General features: G+C 37.7%; 1 protein-coding gene across 1 annotated transcript in view; it reads right to left on the bottom strand.

Moving 5' to 3' along the window:
• Positions 1–951: 951 nt before the first annotated feature.
• LOC137190647 (uncharacterized) overlaps positions 952–18716 on the bottom strand; it is a 30042-nt gene continuing 12277 nt past the window's right edge. Inside the window, exons 7-17 of the mRNA XM_067600169.1 lie at positions 18600–18668; positions 15915–15982; positions 13673–13827; positions 11897–12179; positions 11559–11707; positions 6141–6213; positions 5941–6008; positions 4586–4883; positions 4041–4195; positions 2052–2334; positions 952–1870 (exon numbers count right to left, since the gene is read on the bottom strand). Coding sequence (XP_067456270.1) covers positions 1720–1870; positions 2052–2334; positions 4041–4195; positions 4586–4883; positions 5941–6008; positions 6141–6213; positions 11559–11707; positions 11897–12179; positions 13673–13827; positions 15915–15982; positions 18600–18668 — 1752 coding nt within the window. The 3' untranslated portion in view covers positions 952–1719. The remainder of the gene's footprint in view (positions 1871–2051; positions 2335–4040; positions 4196–4585; positions 4884–5940; positions 6009–6140; positions 6214–11558; positions 11708–11896; positions 12180–13672; positions 13828–15914; positions 15983–18599; positions 18669–18716) is intronic.

Here is an 18716-nt window from a genome sequence, read left to right as displayed (position 1 = left end):
CATAGCCAGATCATAGTTACAATAGATGTAAGACGAGCACGCCCCCTGGATTAACAGCAATAGCAAAACTGAACCATGTTTCATTATTCTGGTTGAGACAGATTACAGAGTCAATAACAGAATTACACTGAATACATTTACATTGTCATTATTATGAAGTTTATCCCAGACCAAAAATCTAATGCTTTGTTCCAGAAGTTGGATATCCAAAGTGCATAAAAATGAAATTACCTAAATGTAAAATGAATGACTAATGACAATTAAGTAATTATATGTAGCCAACAGAACACACAAAAATGAAATAACCCTCCAAACTGTGTATTTGAGAACATGGCTATTCAGCTACAACCACATACCTTGACATGCAAAATAAACTCAAAGAAAGATTAGCAGCCACTGTCTGTGCTGTGCTGATGAATATGATTTGATGTGGACCACACAGGAATATTTATGTTCAGTATCAGGTCCAGGTGGCTAAACGAAAAGGCTTTAAACAACGTTGATGATCTGGCCGAAGACAAAGGTAAGTAGGCAGGTATATATATACACAACTGAGTGACAGTACAGTACAAGAGTGAAGGGCAGGTGTGCTGGCAGATGACAATCAGTCGTGAAACTACAGTGCTAAGTCCAGAACAAAATTGTCCATACGGACAAATAAAGTGCATCTTATCTTGTTAAAACAATAAACACTTCACCTTCTGCCTACAACTCTACAGCCCGTACAGCCAGCTCCAATGTTGATATTTATATTACACTGAATGACATTATTATGCATAATGTGAAAAGTGTCACTCGTAGTGACGGACACATAATTATCACCAACAGAGCCTTTTAGCCTCTTTTGCTTCTTGTTTTGGTTTTACACATTTGTATGGTTTAGTCTCACTACTCAAAAGGCTCTGATAAACCCACAGCACACTTCAGAGAGAAAAGACAGGACCACACTGATTGATATGCAGCCTTTAATAATGCAAGCAGACTAATGTTTCAAAACTACTGGGTCTACATCAGAATCAAAGAGGACAAAGGCATAAGGCAAACACACATATGTAGTCACCTTACGATAGATGTATGTTTGTTATTGGGCAGAAGGTTGAACAGTTCAAACATATTGGACAATAGATTAAAAGGTGGGAATTGCCAGAACCAATGTCCAGGTGCCAAACCCATACATTAAAAACAGAAAAACAAGAATTATGTGAAATCAAGTGCAAAAGGTTCATGTTTTGCAGCAGACATAATATTATGAATTGGAGGAAGTATGACAAGTTCAGCTCCTCATCTAGTATCTAGTAGCTATAGAACAGATATTTTTCTCAGGAGTCATGGACACCAAACTAGAGCTAAAAAGAGACTGAATATTGAATTCACATTCATCTTGTGGGCAGATACATGACTCCAAATGAATGCTAACGTTATGTTTGTGTTGACAGGATGTGTAAATGGGCAACTGTTTGCTAACATATTAGCCACAACAATTTTATTCAGCTAGATGATGTTGTCAGGGCTGTGTTTGTCAGCTTGTTTTAGAATTATTCTGCCTCCTAGTGGTCGAACTTTACTATTGCAGTTTTAATGTGCTCTAACTATATGTTGTCTCTAATAATGTCAATGTCATAAGTGAAGCTTAAGCTATGATTGCAACCAGAATCTATAAAAGAGCATCAGCTAAATATCGGCAATGTAAATTGTTGTATATTTTGAACTTCGTCAGATCTAATCCAGTTCAGAGCCATACACCTCCACCTCACACAGGGTCAGGTACTGGGTTTTTCCAGGAATGACTATGCTGACGTAGCGACCCTCCATCCCCTTACAGTCAAACGTGTGGGTAAAACCTCCAGGGATGTGTGTGATCACAGCACACCTAGGAGAAAGAGAAATTACTTTGTTAACTTATTGAATGATCACTTTAATAAATGGATAGACCTATTCATTTTCAAAGGTTAATATAAATATAAGTTACTGCTAACAAACCTAATGACAAATATCCATTAATGACCAACTTTTAGTCATAGTAGTATTTTAATTAATGGACTGTAAACTACCTGGGATTGCTGTTGCCATTGTTCACAGAAGAATCTCCGATGCGGATCTCAGCTCCATCAAGTCGTTTTGGGTATCTAGCTTCATTGGTTATCTTAACAGAAAACACTTTATGTGTTTTCTGCAGGTCCACTCGCCACCAGGGACTGGCCGTGCATTTTGTGTAAGTGCAGGAGCCGTCTGACAATTTACTGTCACGACTCCCATCTATAGCATTATATGGATTGCCAAGATATGAATACAATGATGACTGTGAGGCTTTTCCTTGAAGTGCCAGGTTCTCTCCTGTACAAAAGGACACATTTGCAACCATCAGCACTGATACCTAGTTTTCCTTGCTTCTGTAGAACAAAGTGGCTCCAATTTGTGGATGTCTTGAACCTAAAAGTCAAAATTATTTGCACATTGGAGTCCTTTCCAGTAGTGGGAAGCTGCACTGAAATATGGAGCATTTATGTATAGTTGTGCAAATGCTTGTCACAAAAATTGAAGGATGCACCAGCAGTTGGCCGTAGAAAATGTGCCAGATTTTATGTTGTGTAATAGAATCCAACGTGTTTATTATCTTATTGTTATTCAACACATTTGCAAATCTTTTTCAGACACTATCCAGTATCCCAGTAACTCTTGAGAAATTGTTTCTTTATTGGATTTATCAGTTCTTGTCTCCTATGAATAATTTAAGATGTTCATTGTTCTTCTAAATAAACCAGCTGACCAGATACTTCTGATTCTCACTATGGTCCCATTTACACCTGGTATTAACATGTGCTCTGAATCTGGATCCATTATCTGAATAATGACATTCAATTCATGGGTTTTTGCATTTACACCTGGTATTAAAGTGCGTTCTCGTTTTCTCAGTTGTGCCTGCATTATGATCACATTTCAATATGCACATTAGCTAGGCACATCTGGCAGACTTGTCAACAGTCATCTGCTTCCAAGGTAAAGGAAACTGCTGCCATGAATGGACTTCATTCTTTTCTAAATCACTGTTCATAATGTACAGATTGCATTTACACCTAGCTGAGATCTGATCACAATATGAGCCTGACAAAATAATATGAGACCTCCAAATGTTATCTGGCAAAAATTGATTGTATTCCAATCACAATGCGTTCTGAGTGCATTTACACCCTGCTCTCACATGTATTTTCATTATCCAGATACAGATGGCATTTTAATGCCAGGTGTAAATGTATTGATTGCATGTTCGAGTTATGACGCATTTATACCCTATTTACACTTGGCATTAATATGCCATCTGTATCTGGATGTTATCTGAGTAAAGAAAAACACATGTTAATGCAGGTGTCCATGCACTCAGAATGAACACATTGTGATCAGAATGCAATCAGATTAGGCAGATAACATTTGGAGGTGGTCGGGCTCCCACTGTGATTGGATCTTAGCCAGGTGTAAATGCTGTATGTATCTGTAAAGTGTGACCACATTCATAAGAATAAAGTCATCACAGTAAGTTTAAAGGTCACCTAGCTCTTCCTGCCAGCTAAAGCAAGCTTTGTAAAAGCTACAAATAGCTGTAACTAGAAGTCTTCCCTTGAAAAAAAGTGAATGACATCCATTCATGGCAGCAGTTTCCTTGACCTGGGACGCAATATGTTTGCTGACAAGTACGCCAGCTCTGCCTAGAAAATTTGCATATTCAGATCCAATCACAAGGCAGGAACAGCTGAAAAAATGAGAACACATTTTAAAACCAGGTGTAAATGCAAAGACTGATTGGATTTCATTATCCAGATAATGTATCCAGATTCAGAACACACCAGGTGTAAATGAGGCCTCAGTTCAAATAGATACCACCAGAGATTTATTTGTAGCAGGAAGTACATGCATTTCACTCATTTTCTTTATTCAAATGAATGCAGTTCAACTCCTGCTGTGACCACAGCTGTAAAGAAAATGAGGCGCCAGCATCACCTAGCAAATTAAATTTGTGTGGCTTCAGCTACATATTAAATTCTCACCAGTTGGGGCACGGTACCCGTAGACTTCCACTTCACAGAGTGTGAGGATCCTTCCTTTACCAGGTAAAACCACAACCACATAACGTCCCTCCACGTGTTTTGTAACAGTTACTGTATAAGACCTGCCTGCTGGGATACTAGGAATTACACTAACCCTAAAAGAGAGAGAGAGGAAACAGTGCATGAATGCATTTTATAACTGAAGTACCTTAAAGGTTTATTTTAAAAAAAAAAACGTCAGTCATTAAATTTCTTTTATAAGATTATTAATGCTTGTATACTGTGTTAAAGGGCTAGTGCACACAATTATTTGCTATATTGTAGTCTCACAATTTTTAGTTATATCCGGAAGGTATAAGGTTTCCAAAGTGAGCCAATATAAATACCATTAAGTGAATCAGCTTTACCATATCAAAGTTAATTGGATAAAGAACTCAGGGCCCCAACTACATATATAGAGGGTAGATGGGCTACATCAGTATCTGGGTGGTTTATGTCTGCTTCCAGTCCTGTATCTAATGAGAAGTTACTGTATGTTCACTTACACTGGGTTTCTGGCACCATTGTCTCGTAAAGAGTTACCGATGTGAATCTCTGCCCCATTGATCCTGTTTGCACAGCAGTCTCCTCTGTTGGTGATGATGATAGAGGTGACCACGTAGGACTCCAACAGGTCCACCCTCCACCAGGGGTTGGTCTGTACTGCAGTGTGGCTGCATGAACCGGCTCTGTAATTAGATTCACGGTTTCCATCAATGGCATTGGAAGCAGCTCCAAAAACAGACCAAGGCGATCCCTGGTTGCGGTATGACTGAGTTGCTTTTCCACGCAAGGCCACATTTTCTGCGAAAGAAATACACACATTTTTTTCCAAAGTTTAATGTTGATTATCCCTGTGGAGGAATTTATATCACACCTGAGAACCTCTGCTTGCCCATCATGTGGTTTGCGTTAGTGTGATTTGAATGCTTTGTTTTAAGCCACGTTAGCGGCGTGGACATAGAGACATTTGGTCCACCACTTTGGTCCAGACTGATGTTGTAATTCTGCTGTTTACCTTGCGATGCAACAAAAAATAAAATCTTGCCGGCAAATGGTGACGAATTGTGAACACAACAATGAATTATCATCATCTTAAGTTGATATGGGGAACTTGTTTGCAAACAGTTTATTTTTTCCACATCCCGCAGGTACGGAGCTACATTATCATTCATTTGGAGTCTTGTTTCTGTCCACCTGGTAAAAGGCCAATATTCACTCTTTCTGCTCTGTTATATCTGGCTCTTTATCTGCTCAATGCTCCACTATGTTTACCAGCTAGTCGCTGGCTACTAGAATTTAAAAATACTTAATTACAAGTAAAAGTCCTGCATTCATTTTCCTACTTAAGTAAAACCATAGAAGTATTACCAGCTAAATATACTTAGAAGTACTTAAGTACAAGTATTCATTTTGCAGAAAATTGAGTTGTGACTGATATATTAAATACATTTAAGTTAATGTATAAGTAGCATTTTATTATTGTAGCTGGTCGAGGTGAAGCTAGTTTGAACTGCTGTAAGGGTCCCAAGATAAATCTGAGGGGTCTTAAGTTGATAGATTGGATAGAAGAGAAGAAAAAACATAGTTCTGCTACATAAATTTGAATTCATTTTTCAACCACTGCATACACATAATCACTTCTCCACAAAAAAAACAAACTTGTGTACAGTGTAAACAAAATTCGGAAACAAATCTACTTAACACATCCAAGCCACATGAATCTTAATTGTCACTCCACCATCTTTTTATTGTTTACACAGAACTAATTAACCATTTTAGGGCACCGGGATTTTTTGGCAATTATACTTGTTAATGTTTTATAACACAGATATCACAGACATAGCCAGATCATACTTACTATAGGTGTAAGCCGAGCACGTCCCCAGGAAGAGCAGCAACAGCAGAACTGAACTGTGTTTCATTGTTCTGTTTGAGACAGATTACAGTCAATAATAGAATTAGAAGTGCATAAAGATGCAATAACTCCTGTAAAATGAATGACTAATGGCAATTAAATAATGTATTTGAGAGCATGGCTATTCAGCTACAACCACATACCTTGATACGCTGTTTGTGCTGTAAAAGGGTAAAACGATGTTCAGGTTCGGGTCCAGGTGGCTGAATGAAAAGGCTCAAGCAATGTTGATGATCTGGCCAAGGGTAAGAGTACAGGTATATATATACAACAGAGTGATGTGCTGGCACATGACGATCAGGTGTGGAACTGCAGTGTGATCCAAAACAAATTTGCCCATTGGGACAAATATGTATCTTACATTGGCTTACCAAAACAGTCCACACCTCACCTTCTGCCAACAAATATACACCCTGCATTTGCAAATAAATAAGCTAGTAATAACTTTATTTCACCATCTGAGGCGAATACATGTATCTCCTTTGAGTTTAGAATAGAACAGAACAGAATAGATCTTTATTGTCCACCAGGGTGGAAAATTGTCTTAAGCTCACCAAAACATGAAGATGCACTACACATGATTCTTACAACATAGAGACAGCGAAGCAGTCAGTAAAACAAACACTTAGACAAAGTCACATTACACATAAAACACAGTTCATGTCTGAGGCTTAGTTCTCATCAGTCACTTTGCAGAGTAAAGAACACTGATGGCACTTGGAATGAAGGACTTCTTAAATACACTTTTAGTTTTCAGTGGCACTCTTTAGTACCTCCGGGAGCTAAGAGGCTAAAACTGGCTGAATAGAGGATGGGAGTATGGAAGAGGATTAGAGAATATATAAAGAATTATATATAATATATAAAGAATTAGTCAGAATTCTGACTCAGAACTGAAATAAAATTTTCACATCTGGCCCTAATCCTCTTCCATATAGGAGCTATCTGCCAGGATACTCCTGGCTTTCTTTCTCGTCCTTTCCGTAAACAGTTGAATAAGGACTTTTGGCGTTTGCCAACTATTCTGCCGGCCAACACAAAGTTTCATCTGTGATCTGCCCCATCTCCAGTGCATTGAAATATCAAATTAGCAGGTAAATTATTACAGTATTAGGTTTGTTTTGGAATCTAGCAGCCAGTTTATAATTGGCCAAATTTAGTTTAAAGAAGATGCCTCTGAGTTTGAGTCACATGTTCATCAAAGAGAGAGCAGGCGACTCTGTAACAAATATTTTTTTCCCAGCCCAAGAGATCTGAAGCTTCCAACCCTCAACAACCTACAATTTTACCTTTCTGGTGAACCTTTTTTGATGATGGAGATGGTGTTGTCCACTTTTGAGAAGAGGAGACGGTATAAACCTGTTGCACCTCCTGGCCTTTGACAGCCAGTGGCAGAAACCCCCCCTCTGTAATGAGGCAAGCAGGTATAGGATTAAGGGAAATTTACTTAAAGCAGTGGCCAGGCTAACAATGGGATGGCAGTCTGGACAATCAAACTAATCCAAAAGGGCACGACAAGAGAGCAGGTAAGGAATAGGCAGATCTCAAAGAACAGGAAGTGGGATGTTTTTCGGACTGTCAATCAGTCAAGAACCGTTTGGGCTTCTAAAGCTAAGCCAAAGGGTCTTTTGGGTGGGCATTTGAACATAAGAAGTATTAAATCTAAAAGTGATCAAGTCCATCATCTTTTATTGGACTTTAGTTTAGACTTCCTTTGTTTATCTGAGATTTGGCTTCACGAAAACACTCCATCAGCAGCATTAAAAGTCCCTGGTTTTAACATTTACAGGAGAGATAGAGTGGGCTCAAAGGGAGGCAGAGATATGATGTGAGGGATAGTATCCACTGTAATGAAATCCATTGGTCAAACTGTAAAGAACTGGAATGTATTGGTATAAATATTATTTTGTCATCACAAATGTCCTTTGTTCTTATTTCAATGTATCATCCTCCCTCTTCCACTAGTAGTTTCTATGGGAAATTTGAGAAATTATTAAAAGAAATGTAATTTCAATAAAGAGGTAATGATTATGGGAGATTTTAACATCAATTGTGAGGACAAATCCTTTAGAAAGAATCTCAAACAGATAACCGATAACTTGGGCTTAGAAAAATTAATCCATACTTTCATTTCCAACAGATTAGATTAACTAAACACATCACACAAGTTCTCAGGTCTCAGTGCTGGATCAAACTTCCAGAGGATAGTAGACTTGCTCTGACTTGACCATTTTTAAACCCAGATTGAAAACTGCATGTTATATGTTCTGCACCTCCTTTAACTGAACCTTAATTATGAACTTTTTGCATTTCTTTTAAGGTTTTTATTCTTTTAAATCTGCATTTTAGTGTTTAATGCTGTTTTATGAAATGTGATATGATATACAAATAAATTTGCCTTGCCTTTCCATACGGGATTCAGGATGTAGGATTATGTTTATGTGGTGGAACGCAAAGGCAACACTGATGATCTGACAATGGGAAGGTGTACTGGCAAATGACAATCAGGTGCTGACTGAAGCAGGTGAAGAGTGATTGGAGAAAGAGACTTGGATGAGCAGGCAGGGAATCAAAATTCTGTACTTTTCTTATTGGCTCCTAGTGTGTTAGAGAATAAAGTACTGCTGCTTGTCTGTAGCCTAAACCTCTGCACTGCATATACTGTACTCCTGGTCAATATTTGTACATCTCATTCTTTTCAATTTGAAATTTAAACCTGTAGCAGCTCTTCTCACCTGGAATATATTTTCTTTTAAAAATTGTAAATTCTTTATTTATTTGTATGTTATTTAGGACTACTGTACTTAATTTTGTTTATACAACACAACACCAAGGCAAATTCCTTGTAGCCTATATGTGCAAACCTACTCAGCAATATGATTTAATGCATTATGTAAAGTACCTTGAACTCCCCTTGTGTATGACATGTGATGTACAAATAAACTTGTCTCACGTAGCCTTACAGGATCCAGGATCAGGTTTGATGGCTGAATGCAAAGGCACACAGCAACTCCAGGATCAGATCTGATGGCTGAATGCAAAGGCACACAGCAACAGTGGCAGTTTGGCAGAGGACTGTGATAGATCTATTTTATTCTTCTGTGTCATTATCATTGTCATGTCATTGTCCAAAAAATTAAAAACATATCATTCATTACCATGAACACACACTGTAGTTCATTTTGAGTATTACTTGAGTAATACTGAAAATACTCACTAGTGCACCATAGTGTGTTAATCCGTGTCTGAAAATAGTCCCCAACAAATGTACTATTTTGTGCAATTTGAGTAATGGTTTTAAAAGATTTATATCTTTAGTGGGAAGTAGGAACTCAAAGACTTGGGGCTACAGACATTGTGGGGGAGTCAGAAAGTACTGAGAGAGACTAATGGACTAATTACTCCTTTACTTAAGTAAAGGTACCAATACAGAGATGTCCTGCATGAAAAATCCTACTTAAGTAAAAGTACACATACAGAGTATTAACACCAAAATGTACTTGAAGTAGTAAAGTAAAAATACTAATTTCATCCCTCTGACTGATATATTATTATATATAACATATATATATGTGGAGCTAGTTTGAAATAGAAAACAGTGTGGTGGGGGGATAGAAATCCGAGTTCAGTTCAAGAATACATGATTACTTATAACTATAATAATAAATGCAGGGTTTCCTGGCTGTAGTACCTGAAGACAATCGCATGCTGTCAATAGGAGGGAAGGATGAAAGAGAAAACAGGTGGCTTCTTCCTTACAAAAGCAAAACTCAGCATGCTTCCTGACTGATTCCAAGTTCCATTCAATAACACACAATTACTTATAACTATAATAATAAATGCAGGGTGATTGTTTTCATGACTGTTAAGTACCTGAAGTCAATCACATGCTGTCAATAGTACCTAACCTGATATTTCATGCTATGCTGACATTATGTCATTGTTTTATGTTCCATGACTTGTACGCTGAGCATACTTGTAAAACTTTTGTATGGTGTTATGGCTGAACATACCATTTTGTATATACGTATTTTCTTCAATTATTCTATTGCTATTATTCCTATTTAATTCTATTTCATTTTTCTATTACTTTGTTGTGATATATATAAGTAGAGACTACTGTAAACCAGTTAAATTCCTTGTATGCAGAAGCACACTTGGCCATTAAAGTTGATTCTAATTCTGAACAAGATATCACACCTCCTTCAACTAAACTATTTTTTCCTACATACAATCTTCTAAAGTCAAGATTCACGATTTGAAAGCATTCTTCCTTCCACTTACCCAGTGGATTATTAAAGTTGGATATATTTTTTCAAGTGATGTTAAAGTCACGATACATGCATACCAGTTCTGTTTTTATTGAAAATATGGTCAACTTCAAGTATGAAACAATATATTTTCTGGAGTGGAAAACTAAAAAGGGTTGCTACTTCTCAGTATATACACGAGGCTAATCTTTTCTTAAAGAAAAACACACAACATATTGAGAGAAATAAAGCTCCAGTGATGAGTTAAAACAGTTAAAACATGAACTCTTTAGAATACAGTCAGAGACTTTGCTAAGAGTAGAGCTCTATTGTCGACGAGACTGCTGTAATCACTGCAAACTGTTTTGTTTTGTTCCGTTTTGCTTTCCTGTGAAACTCCAGATGACAGTTTACATGGTTGAATTATAATAGTGCTATAGTCATTATAGCAAGACTGGGAGGGACCTCATCTTGTCAAAACAGTCCACACCTTCTGCCTACAACTCTACAGCCCATACAGCCAGCTCCACTGTTGATATTTATAATACACTGAATGACATTAATATGTGCAATGTGAAAGTGTCACTCTTAATTATTATTATTATTATTATCACCAACAGAGCCTTTTAGCCTCTTTTGCTTCTTGTTTTGGTTTTACACATTTGTATGGTTTAGTCTCACTACTCAAAAGGCTCTGATAAACCACACTGGTTGATATGCAGCCTTTAATAATGCAAGCAGACTAATGTTACAACACTACTGTGTCTACATCAGAATCAAAGAGGACAAAGGCATAAGGCAAACACACATATGTAGTCAACTTAGGATAGATGTACATTTGTTATTAGGTAGAAGGCTGAACAGAAATTCAAACATATGACAAGTTCAGCTCTTCATCTAGTATCTAGTAGCTATAGAACAAATATGTTTTTTCAGGAGTCATGGACACCAAACTAGAGCTAAAAAAGAGATTGAATATTGGATTCACATTCATCCCGCAGGCAGATACATGACTCCAAATGAATGCTAATGTTGGTTTTGTGTTGATGTGTAAATGGGAAACTGTTTGCTAACATATTAGCCACAACAATTTTATTCAGCTAGATGATGTTGTCAGCTCGTTTTGTAATTACTCTGCCTCCTAGTGGTCAAACATTTATTAATGCAGTTTAATGTGATCTAACTATATGTTGTCTCTAATAATGTTAATGTCATAAGTGAAGCTTAAGCTATGATTGCAACCAGAATCTATAAAAGAGCATCAGCTAAGTACTAGCTATGTAAATTGTCATTTTGAACCTCGTCAGATCTAATCCAGTCTAGAGCCATACACCTCCACCTCACACAGGGTCAGGTACTCGCTTCTTCCAGGAATGACTATGCTAACATAGCGACCATCCATCCCCTTACAGTCGAATGTGTGGGTAAAACCTGCAGGGATGTGTGTGATCACAGCACACCTAGGAGAAAAAGAAATTACTTTGTTAACTTATTGAATGATCACTTTAATAAATGGATAGACCTATTCATTTTGGTTTTAAAGCTTAATATAAGTAAATATAAGTTACTGTTAAAAACTTAATGACAAATATCCATTCATAACCAACTTTTAGTCATAGTAGTATTTTAATTAATGGACTGTAAACTACCTGGGATTGCTGTTGCCATTGTTCACAGCAGAATCTCCGATGTGGATCTCAGCTCCATCGAGTCGATGTTCGAATGCATTTCTGTTGGTTATCTTAACAGAAAACACTTTATGTGTTTTCTGCAGGTCCACTCGCCACCAGGGACTGGCTATGTATGATGTACAAGAGCAGGAGCCATCTGCATAGGTGCTGTCACGATTCCCATCAATAGCATTATATGGATCGCCAAGATGTGAATACAGTGATGACTGTGAGGCTTTTCCTTGGAGTGCCAGGTTCTCTCCTGTACAAAAGGACACATTTGCAAACATCAGCACTGATACCTAGTTTTCCTTGCTATCTCTAGAACAAAGTGGTCCCAATTTGTGGATGTCTTGAACCTAAAAGTCACAATTATTTGCGCATTGTTGTACTTTCCAGTAGTGAGAAACTGCACTGAAACATGGAGCGTTTATGTATAGTTGTGCAGATGCTTGTCGCAAAAATTGAAGGATGCACCAGCAGTTGGCAGTAGAAAATGTGCCAGATTTTATGTTGTGCATCAGAATACAAAGTATTTTTCTTATTATTATTCAACACATTTTCAAATCTTTTTCAGCAACTATCCAGTATCCCAGTAACTCTTGAGAAATTGTTTCTTCATAGGATATATCAGTTCTTGTCTCCTATGAATAATTTTAAAGATGTTAACTCTAAATAAACTAGTTAACCAGATACTTCTGAGTCTCACTATGGTCCCATTTACACCTGGTATTAACATGTGCTCTGAATCTGGATCCATTATCTGAATAATGACATTCAATTCATGGGTTTTTGCATTTACACTTGGTATTAAAATGTGTTCTTGTTTTCTTAGTTGTGCCAGCATTATGATCGCATTTCAATATGCAAATTAGCTAGGCACATCTGGCGGACTTGTCAACAATCATCTGCATCCCAGGCAAAGGAAACTACTGTCATGAATGGACGCCATGTATTAATTGCATGTTTGAGTTAAGACACATTTATACCCCGTTTACACCTGGCATTAACATGCGATCTGTATCTGGATATGTTATCTGAATAAAGAAAAATGCATGTTAATGCAAGTGTAAAAGCACTCACAATGCACTGTGATTGGAATGCGATCGGATTGGCCAGATAATATTTGGAGGTGGTCGGGCTCACATTGTTCTCGGATCTCAACCAGGTGTAAATGCAATCCATATCTGTACAGTGTGACCACATTCATGAAAAAAAAATCATCTCATTAAGTTTAAAGGCCACCTAACTCTTACTTCCAGCTAAAGCGGGCTTGTAAAAACTACAAGAAGCTGTAACTAGAAGTCCTCCCTTACAAAAAAGCAAATGATATCTCTTTTGCAGTTTGTTTGACCTGGGACGCGATATGTTTGCTGACGAGTCGATCAGCTCCACCTAGAAAATTTACATATTAAGATCCAATCACAAGGTAGGAACAGCTAAAAAAAGGAGAACACATTTTAAAACCAGGTGTAAATGCAAAGACCCATTGATTGGATGTCATTATCCACATAATGTATCCAGATTCAGAACACATGCTAATACCAGGTGTAAATGGGGCCTCACTTCAAATAGATACCACTTTACAAAGCAGAGATTCATTTGCAGCAGGAAGGAAATGCATTTTGCTCATTTTCTTCATTCAAATGAATGCTGTTCAAATTCTGCTGTGACTGCGGCTCTATAAAAAATGAGGTGCCAGCATCATCCAGCAAATCAAATTTGTGTGGCTCCAGTCACATATTCAATTCTCACCAGTTGGGGCACGGTACCCGTAGACTTCCACTTCACAGAGTGTGAGGACCCTTCCTTGACCAGGTAAAAACACAGTCACATAACGTCCCTCCACGTGTTTTTCAAGAGTTATTATATGAGACCTGCCTGCTGCGATACTAGATATCACAGCAACCCTAAAAGAGAGAGAGGAAACAGTGAATGAATTCATTTTATAGCTGAGGTAGTTTAACAGTTATTTAATGTATTAGAAAAAAATCATTCATTCACTTTTATTATTAATGTTTTTTGTTATAAGTTAAATATAGTTAACTTGTCTTAGGATTTCTGCTGCCTGCATTACTAAGCATCATGTTGTCCAGCTAAACAACAAACAGCTGATGGAAGAAAAGGGTTTCACAGGTACGGTGGGAGATTTAGTATTCTGACTGATTTTCTCGCCTTGAAATAAGGACTACTAACAAGAAAACAGTGTGATGTCCTTTGAAGTGAAAATATAGAATTTTTTTTTGCATTACAATTAAAGTAAGAAATTACTTCTTTTATTTTTAAAATGCTGTCTAGGTGTGTTTATTATTTCAGAGGTTGAAGGACATATACATACATTAGACTGCAGTCCTTCTATACTGTGTTAAAAGGCCAATACACTCAATTATTTGGTATATTGTGGTCTCACAATATTTAGTTATATCCTGGAGGTATAAGGTTTCTAAAGTGAACTAATATAAATAACATTAAGTTAATCAAAGTTACCATATCAAAGTTGTTTGGGATAAATAACTCAGGGCCCCATCTACATATATAGAGGGTAGGAGGGCTACATAAGGATCTGGGTGGTTTAAAACATCTGTTTAATGATTTCCAGGGAGAAGTCCTGCATCTAATGAGTAATTACTGTATGTTCACTTACACTGTGTCTGTGGCACCATTGTAATGTAAATTCTTTGCGATTGATCCCCATTGATCCTGTCTTCACAGCAGTCTCCTCTGTTGGTGATGATGACAGAGGTGATCATGTAGGACTCCAGCAGGTCCAACCTCCACCAGGGGTTGTTCTGTTTTGCAGTGATGCTGCATGAACTGGCTGAGAATCTAGATTCACGGTTTCCATCAATGGCGTTGTAAGCAGCACTCAAAATACCCTCATTTCCATCAGCACGGTGTGACTGAGTTGCTTTGCCACGCAAGGCCACATTTTCTGTGAAAGAAATACACACTTGTTTTTTCCAAAGCTTAATGTTGATTATCCCTGTGGAGGGATTTATATCACACCTGAAAACCTCTGTGTGCCCATCCTGTGATCTGCATTAGTGTGATTTGGATGCTTTGTTTTCAGCCACGTCAGCAGCGTGGTCATAGGGACATTTGGTCCACCACTTTGGGCCAGACTGATGCTGTAATTCTGCTGTTTACCTTGCAATCGTTGCAATGAAAAATGAAATTGTGTGGGCAGTGGTGACAAATTGTGAACACAACAATGACTTATCATCATCTTTAAGTTGATATGGAGAACTTGTTTGTGAAGAGCTGTTTTTTTCCATATCCAGCAGTTACGGAGCTACGTTATCTTGTTTCTGTCCACCTGGTGTAAGGCCAATATTCATTCTTTTTGCTATGTTATATCTAGCTCTTTAGCTTCTAAATGCTCTACTATGTTCACCAGTCTTTTTGCCATTTGGTGCTGAGCAGGTAGTGTACAGTGGGTTTTTTGAGTTTTTTCTGTGAAAACAGCTTCCTGCTGTGGCCAAAAATGACACTAATAGTTACTTTCTTTCCATAGAATATGCGTTGATTTAGAAAAAAGTCACTCAGTTTTTAAGAAATATTTCTGAAAATTTAGACAACTCTGCAGACGTGCAAGGCCATCATTTCTGCAAATTAGACATTAAATGCATAAAAAATAGTAGAGTCTATTCCTGTGACCAACAAGGGTCACCTTTCACTGCATTACACAAATAACTAAATAAAACATATTCTGTTTGATTTGTATTAAACATAAAACTAATCATCTCTAAGTGACATAACCACTTCTCCATAAAAAAAACAAAGAAAAGAAACTTGTGCACAGTGTTATTAACAAAATTTTGAAACAATTCTACTTAACACATCCAAGCCACATGAATCTTTATTACTACTCCACTACTATCTTTTTATTGTTTACATATAACTAATTATCCATTTTAGGGCACCAGGATTATTTGGCAATTATACTTGTTAATGTCTTATAACGCAGATATCACAGACATAGCCAGATCATACTTACTGTAGGTGGAAGCCGAGCACGTCCCCAGGAAGAGCAGCAACAGCAGAACTGAACCGTGTGCCACTGTTCTGGTTGAGACGGATTACAGAGTCAATAATAGAATTACACTGAAGAAATTTATTTTATCCTCATTATTAATGTATGAAGTTTATCCCTGACCAACAATCTAATGCTTTGTTCCAGAATTTGGATATCCAAAGTAAATAAAAATGAAATTACTTCTCTAAAATGAATGACTGATGGATATTAAGTAATTATATTAACCGACAGTACACATACACATGAAATAACCCTCGAAACTGTGTATTTGAGAGCATGGCTATTCAGCTACAACCACATACCTTGACATGAGGAAGATGAAAAGCCGCTCTCTGCGCTGTGCTGATGAATATGATTTGATGTGAACCACACAGGGATATTTATGTGCACGTCTTATGGTGGCATGTGCTGTTTATTGCTGATATACAACAGTCTTGTATCTAGATAAGAATAATTTCGGCTATGAAGTGGAGCAGGGATGGGCAACTGTAGATGATGTTGTAAAATAGAGGATGGCAGCTGCAGTTCTATTGATTTTGTGTGAAGTTTTGTATGTCGATATTAAAGATCAAATACTGCATCAAATTTTACAGAGAAAAGGTAACAGCATTAATCAGCAAAAACAGAAGAGGAACTATCATCTTTGGATATATTTTTTAAATCAACAACAAACAACTAGCTAGCTGTCAACTGCTAACTGCTACCTGCCACTGTTACCAACATTCAAAAGGAGAAACTGCACTGCAGAAGCTAAACTAAGAGTTATTTTGTAAAGACAAGAAAACAAATTAAGGGGTCCTTGTCAGTGGTATTCTCTCCCTCTCTATGAACTGGTGTGATGGCGGCGCAACCGCCGTTTGCGGCGGCCTCTCCTAGTTCCAACTTTGCAGTGTCTTTGTCCATGTCCACGTCTAAGTCTGTGTCATCATGTGGAGTGCAAGGGACATATGTCAATGATCGTCAGTTTCTTTTGGACATTCATAACAAAGACTTTTGCTACGAGAAATACTGTCTGGGAGCTAAATCAGCTGAGTGTGCTTGGTCTGCTAAGCCCAGTGGACCCACGGTCTTGCCTGTAGCTGCACCAGAGAGGAAACATTGAAAGCGATGTGACAGGATGTGGAAGCAGGGCAAGCACGGAGGGATGCAAGCTAGGCTAACTGTTAACCCAAACAAACATACAGCAGTTCCAACAATCATGCTGCCTAATGTTCTCTGGACAGTAAAATGGATTATATAACTCTCTCTAAATGCACTTTGATGCACTGTGCTCCTAACTGCTTGTTCTTTTTTGTTTTGTTTTGTTTTGTTTTCCTTGGGATTTATATGTTTTTATCATTTTTTAAAGGGAATTTTTAGATATACAGTATATCTTTATCCTTTCTGTTGTTGCACTGTTGTGGGCTGGGAGGAGCAGCATTTGGTTTTTTTGTGTATGCAAATACAGCAGAAAATGACAAACTAAATCTTGACCAAAGCCCTTGACTCGTGTAGACTGAAAACAGCAGGATAAGCATGAGACTCAGGTGGGCAGGTGGGTTTGGGAACCAGGTGACTGGGAAAGGTGTAAATGGAGAGTTGCATGGAAATGCAGAGGCCTGGAGAGTGTGTGAGAGTGTGGCTGAAGGCAGGGACAGAGGCAGGATGGGAAAAATAAAAACCACTGACGCAGCTATTGTGAAAGTAGCAGCCCATGGAGAAGTTTCCTTCTCATAATTAGGTATTTTGGTCCCATTTATAGAATTAGACCACCTTGCTCTATGCTGACTGTAATATTTTATCATTAAAGAGGAAAAATGGTGTTTAGCTGGTGGACAAATTCAATTATGTGTATTTTGGGTTTCAGTTGAAATCAGTTAAAGCACAGTGCTACAGTGCCAGCACATCCACCACAAAAATACATCTGCAAACTGTAAACACACAAAGAAGAAACAAATGATGTCGCTGTTGTGTCTGAATTGAGCCAGAAACAGCATTTCATTGTAATTTTTCACGCCTTCGTCCATAATTGTTTTCCAAACCAAACTGAAATAGAGAATGCAGATCAAAGGTTTTTTGACTGTCCACTGATGTCCTCTGGCAGCTTTCTGGCTTGTGCGCAGCTCTCTGTACGTTTAAAATGAGCCACATAAGTAACTCCAGCTCACCCTTTGTTTTATGATCCTTGCATACCAGTATGATATAACTGATCTCAATGAGGCAAAGCCTTTTGTAAATGAAAATATGCCTTTGTAAAGAAATATAATGCAGCTCAATACTAACTTTGTCTTTGATAATTGGCTGTTCTGCTAGGAAACGTATTCACCACCTACGTTCTATAAACACACCATCAGTGGCCTTGGATGGGACCGCGTGCCATGTATCCTGGTTGTTGTAGGATTTCCCCCTTTAGAGCGATAAGGGAATCTACAGCCTTTTTCTCAGTTCTACTACATACTGTAGGTGACCTAGTTTTATAAATCATCATATTTACAGCAGTGAAATTCCTCTTTAAGTACTCCTCATTAACCATCTTGCACTTACATCTTTACATATCCTGTATTTATGCTGTTTTCCTTTTTTAAATATTTTAATGCATTATGTAAAGCACCTTGAATTCCTCTTATATAGAAAATGTGATATGAAAATAAACTTGCCTAGTCTCACCATACAGGATCCAGGATCTAGGATCAGGTTTGGTGCCTGAATGCAAAGGAACACAGCAACATTGGCAATCTGGCAGAGGACAATAATAAGAGGGCAGGTATATTTACACAATGGAGT

Source organism: Thunnus thynnus, chromosome 10 (genome assembly GCF_963924715.1).
Source record: "Thunnus thynnus chromosome 10, fThuThy2.1, whole genome shotgun sequence".
NCBI classification, from domain to species: Eukaryota; Metazoa; Chordata; class Actinopteri; order Scombriformes; family Scombridae; genus Thunnus; species Thunnus thynnus.
Note: the sequence above shows the minus strand (reverse complement) of the source record. Positions and strands in the feature narration are given on the sequence as shown.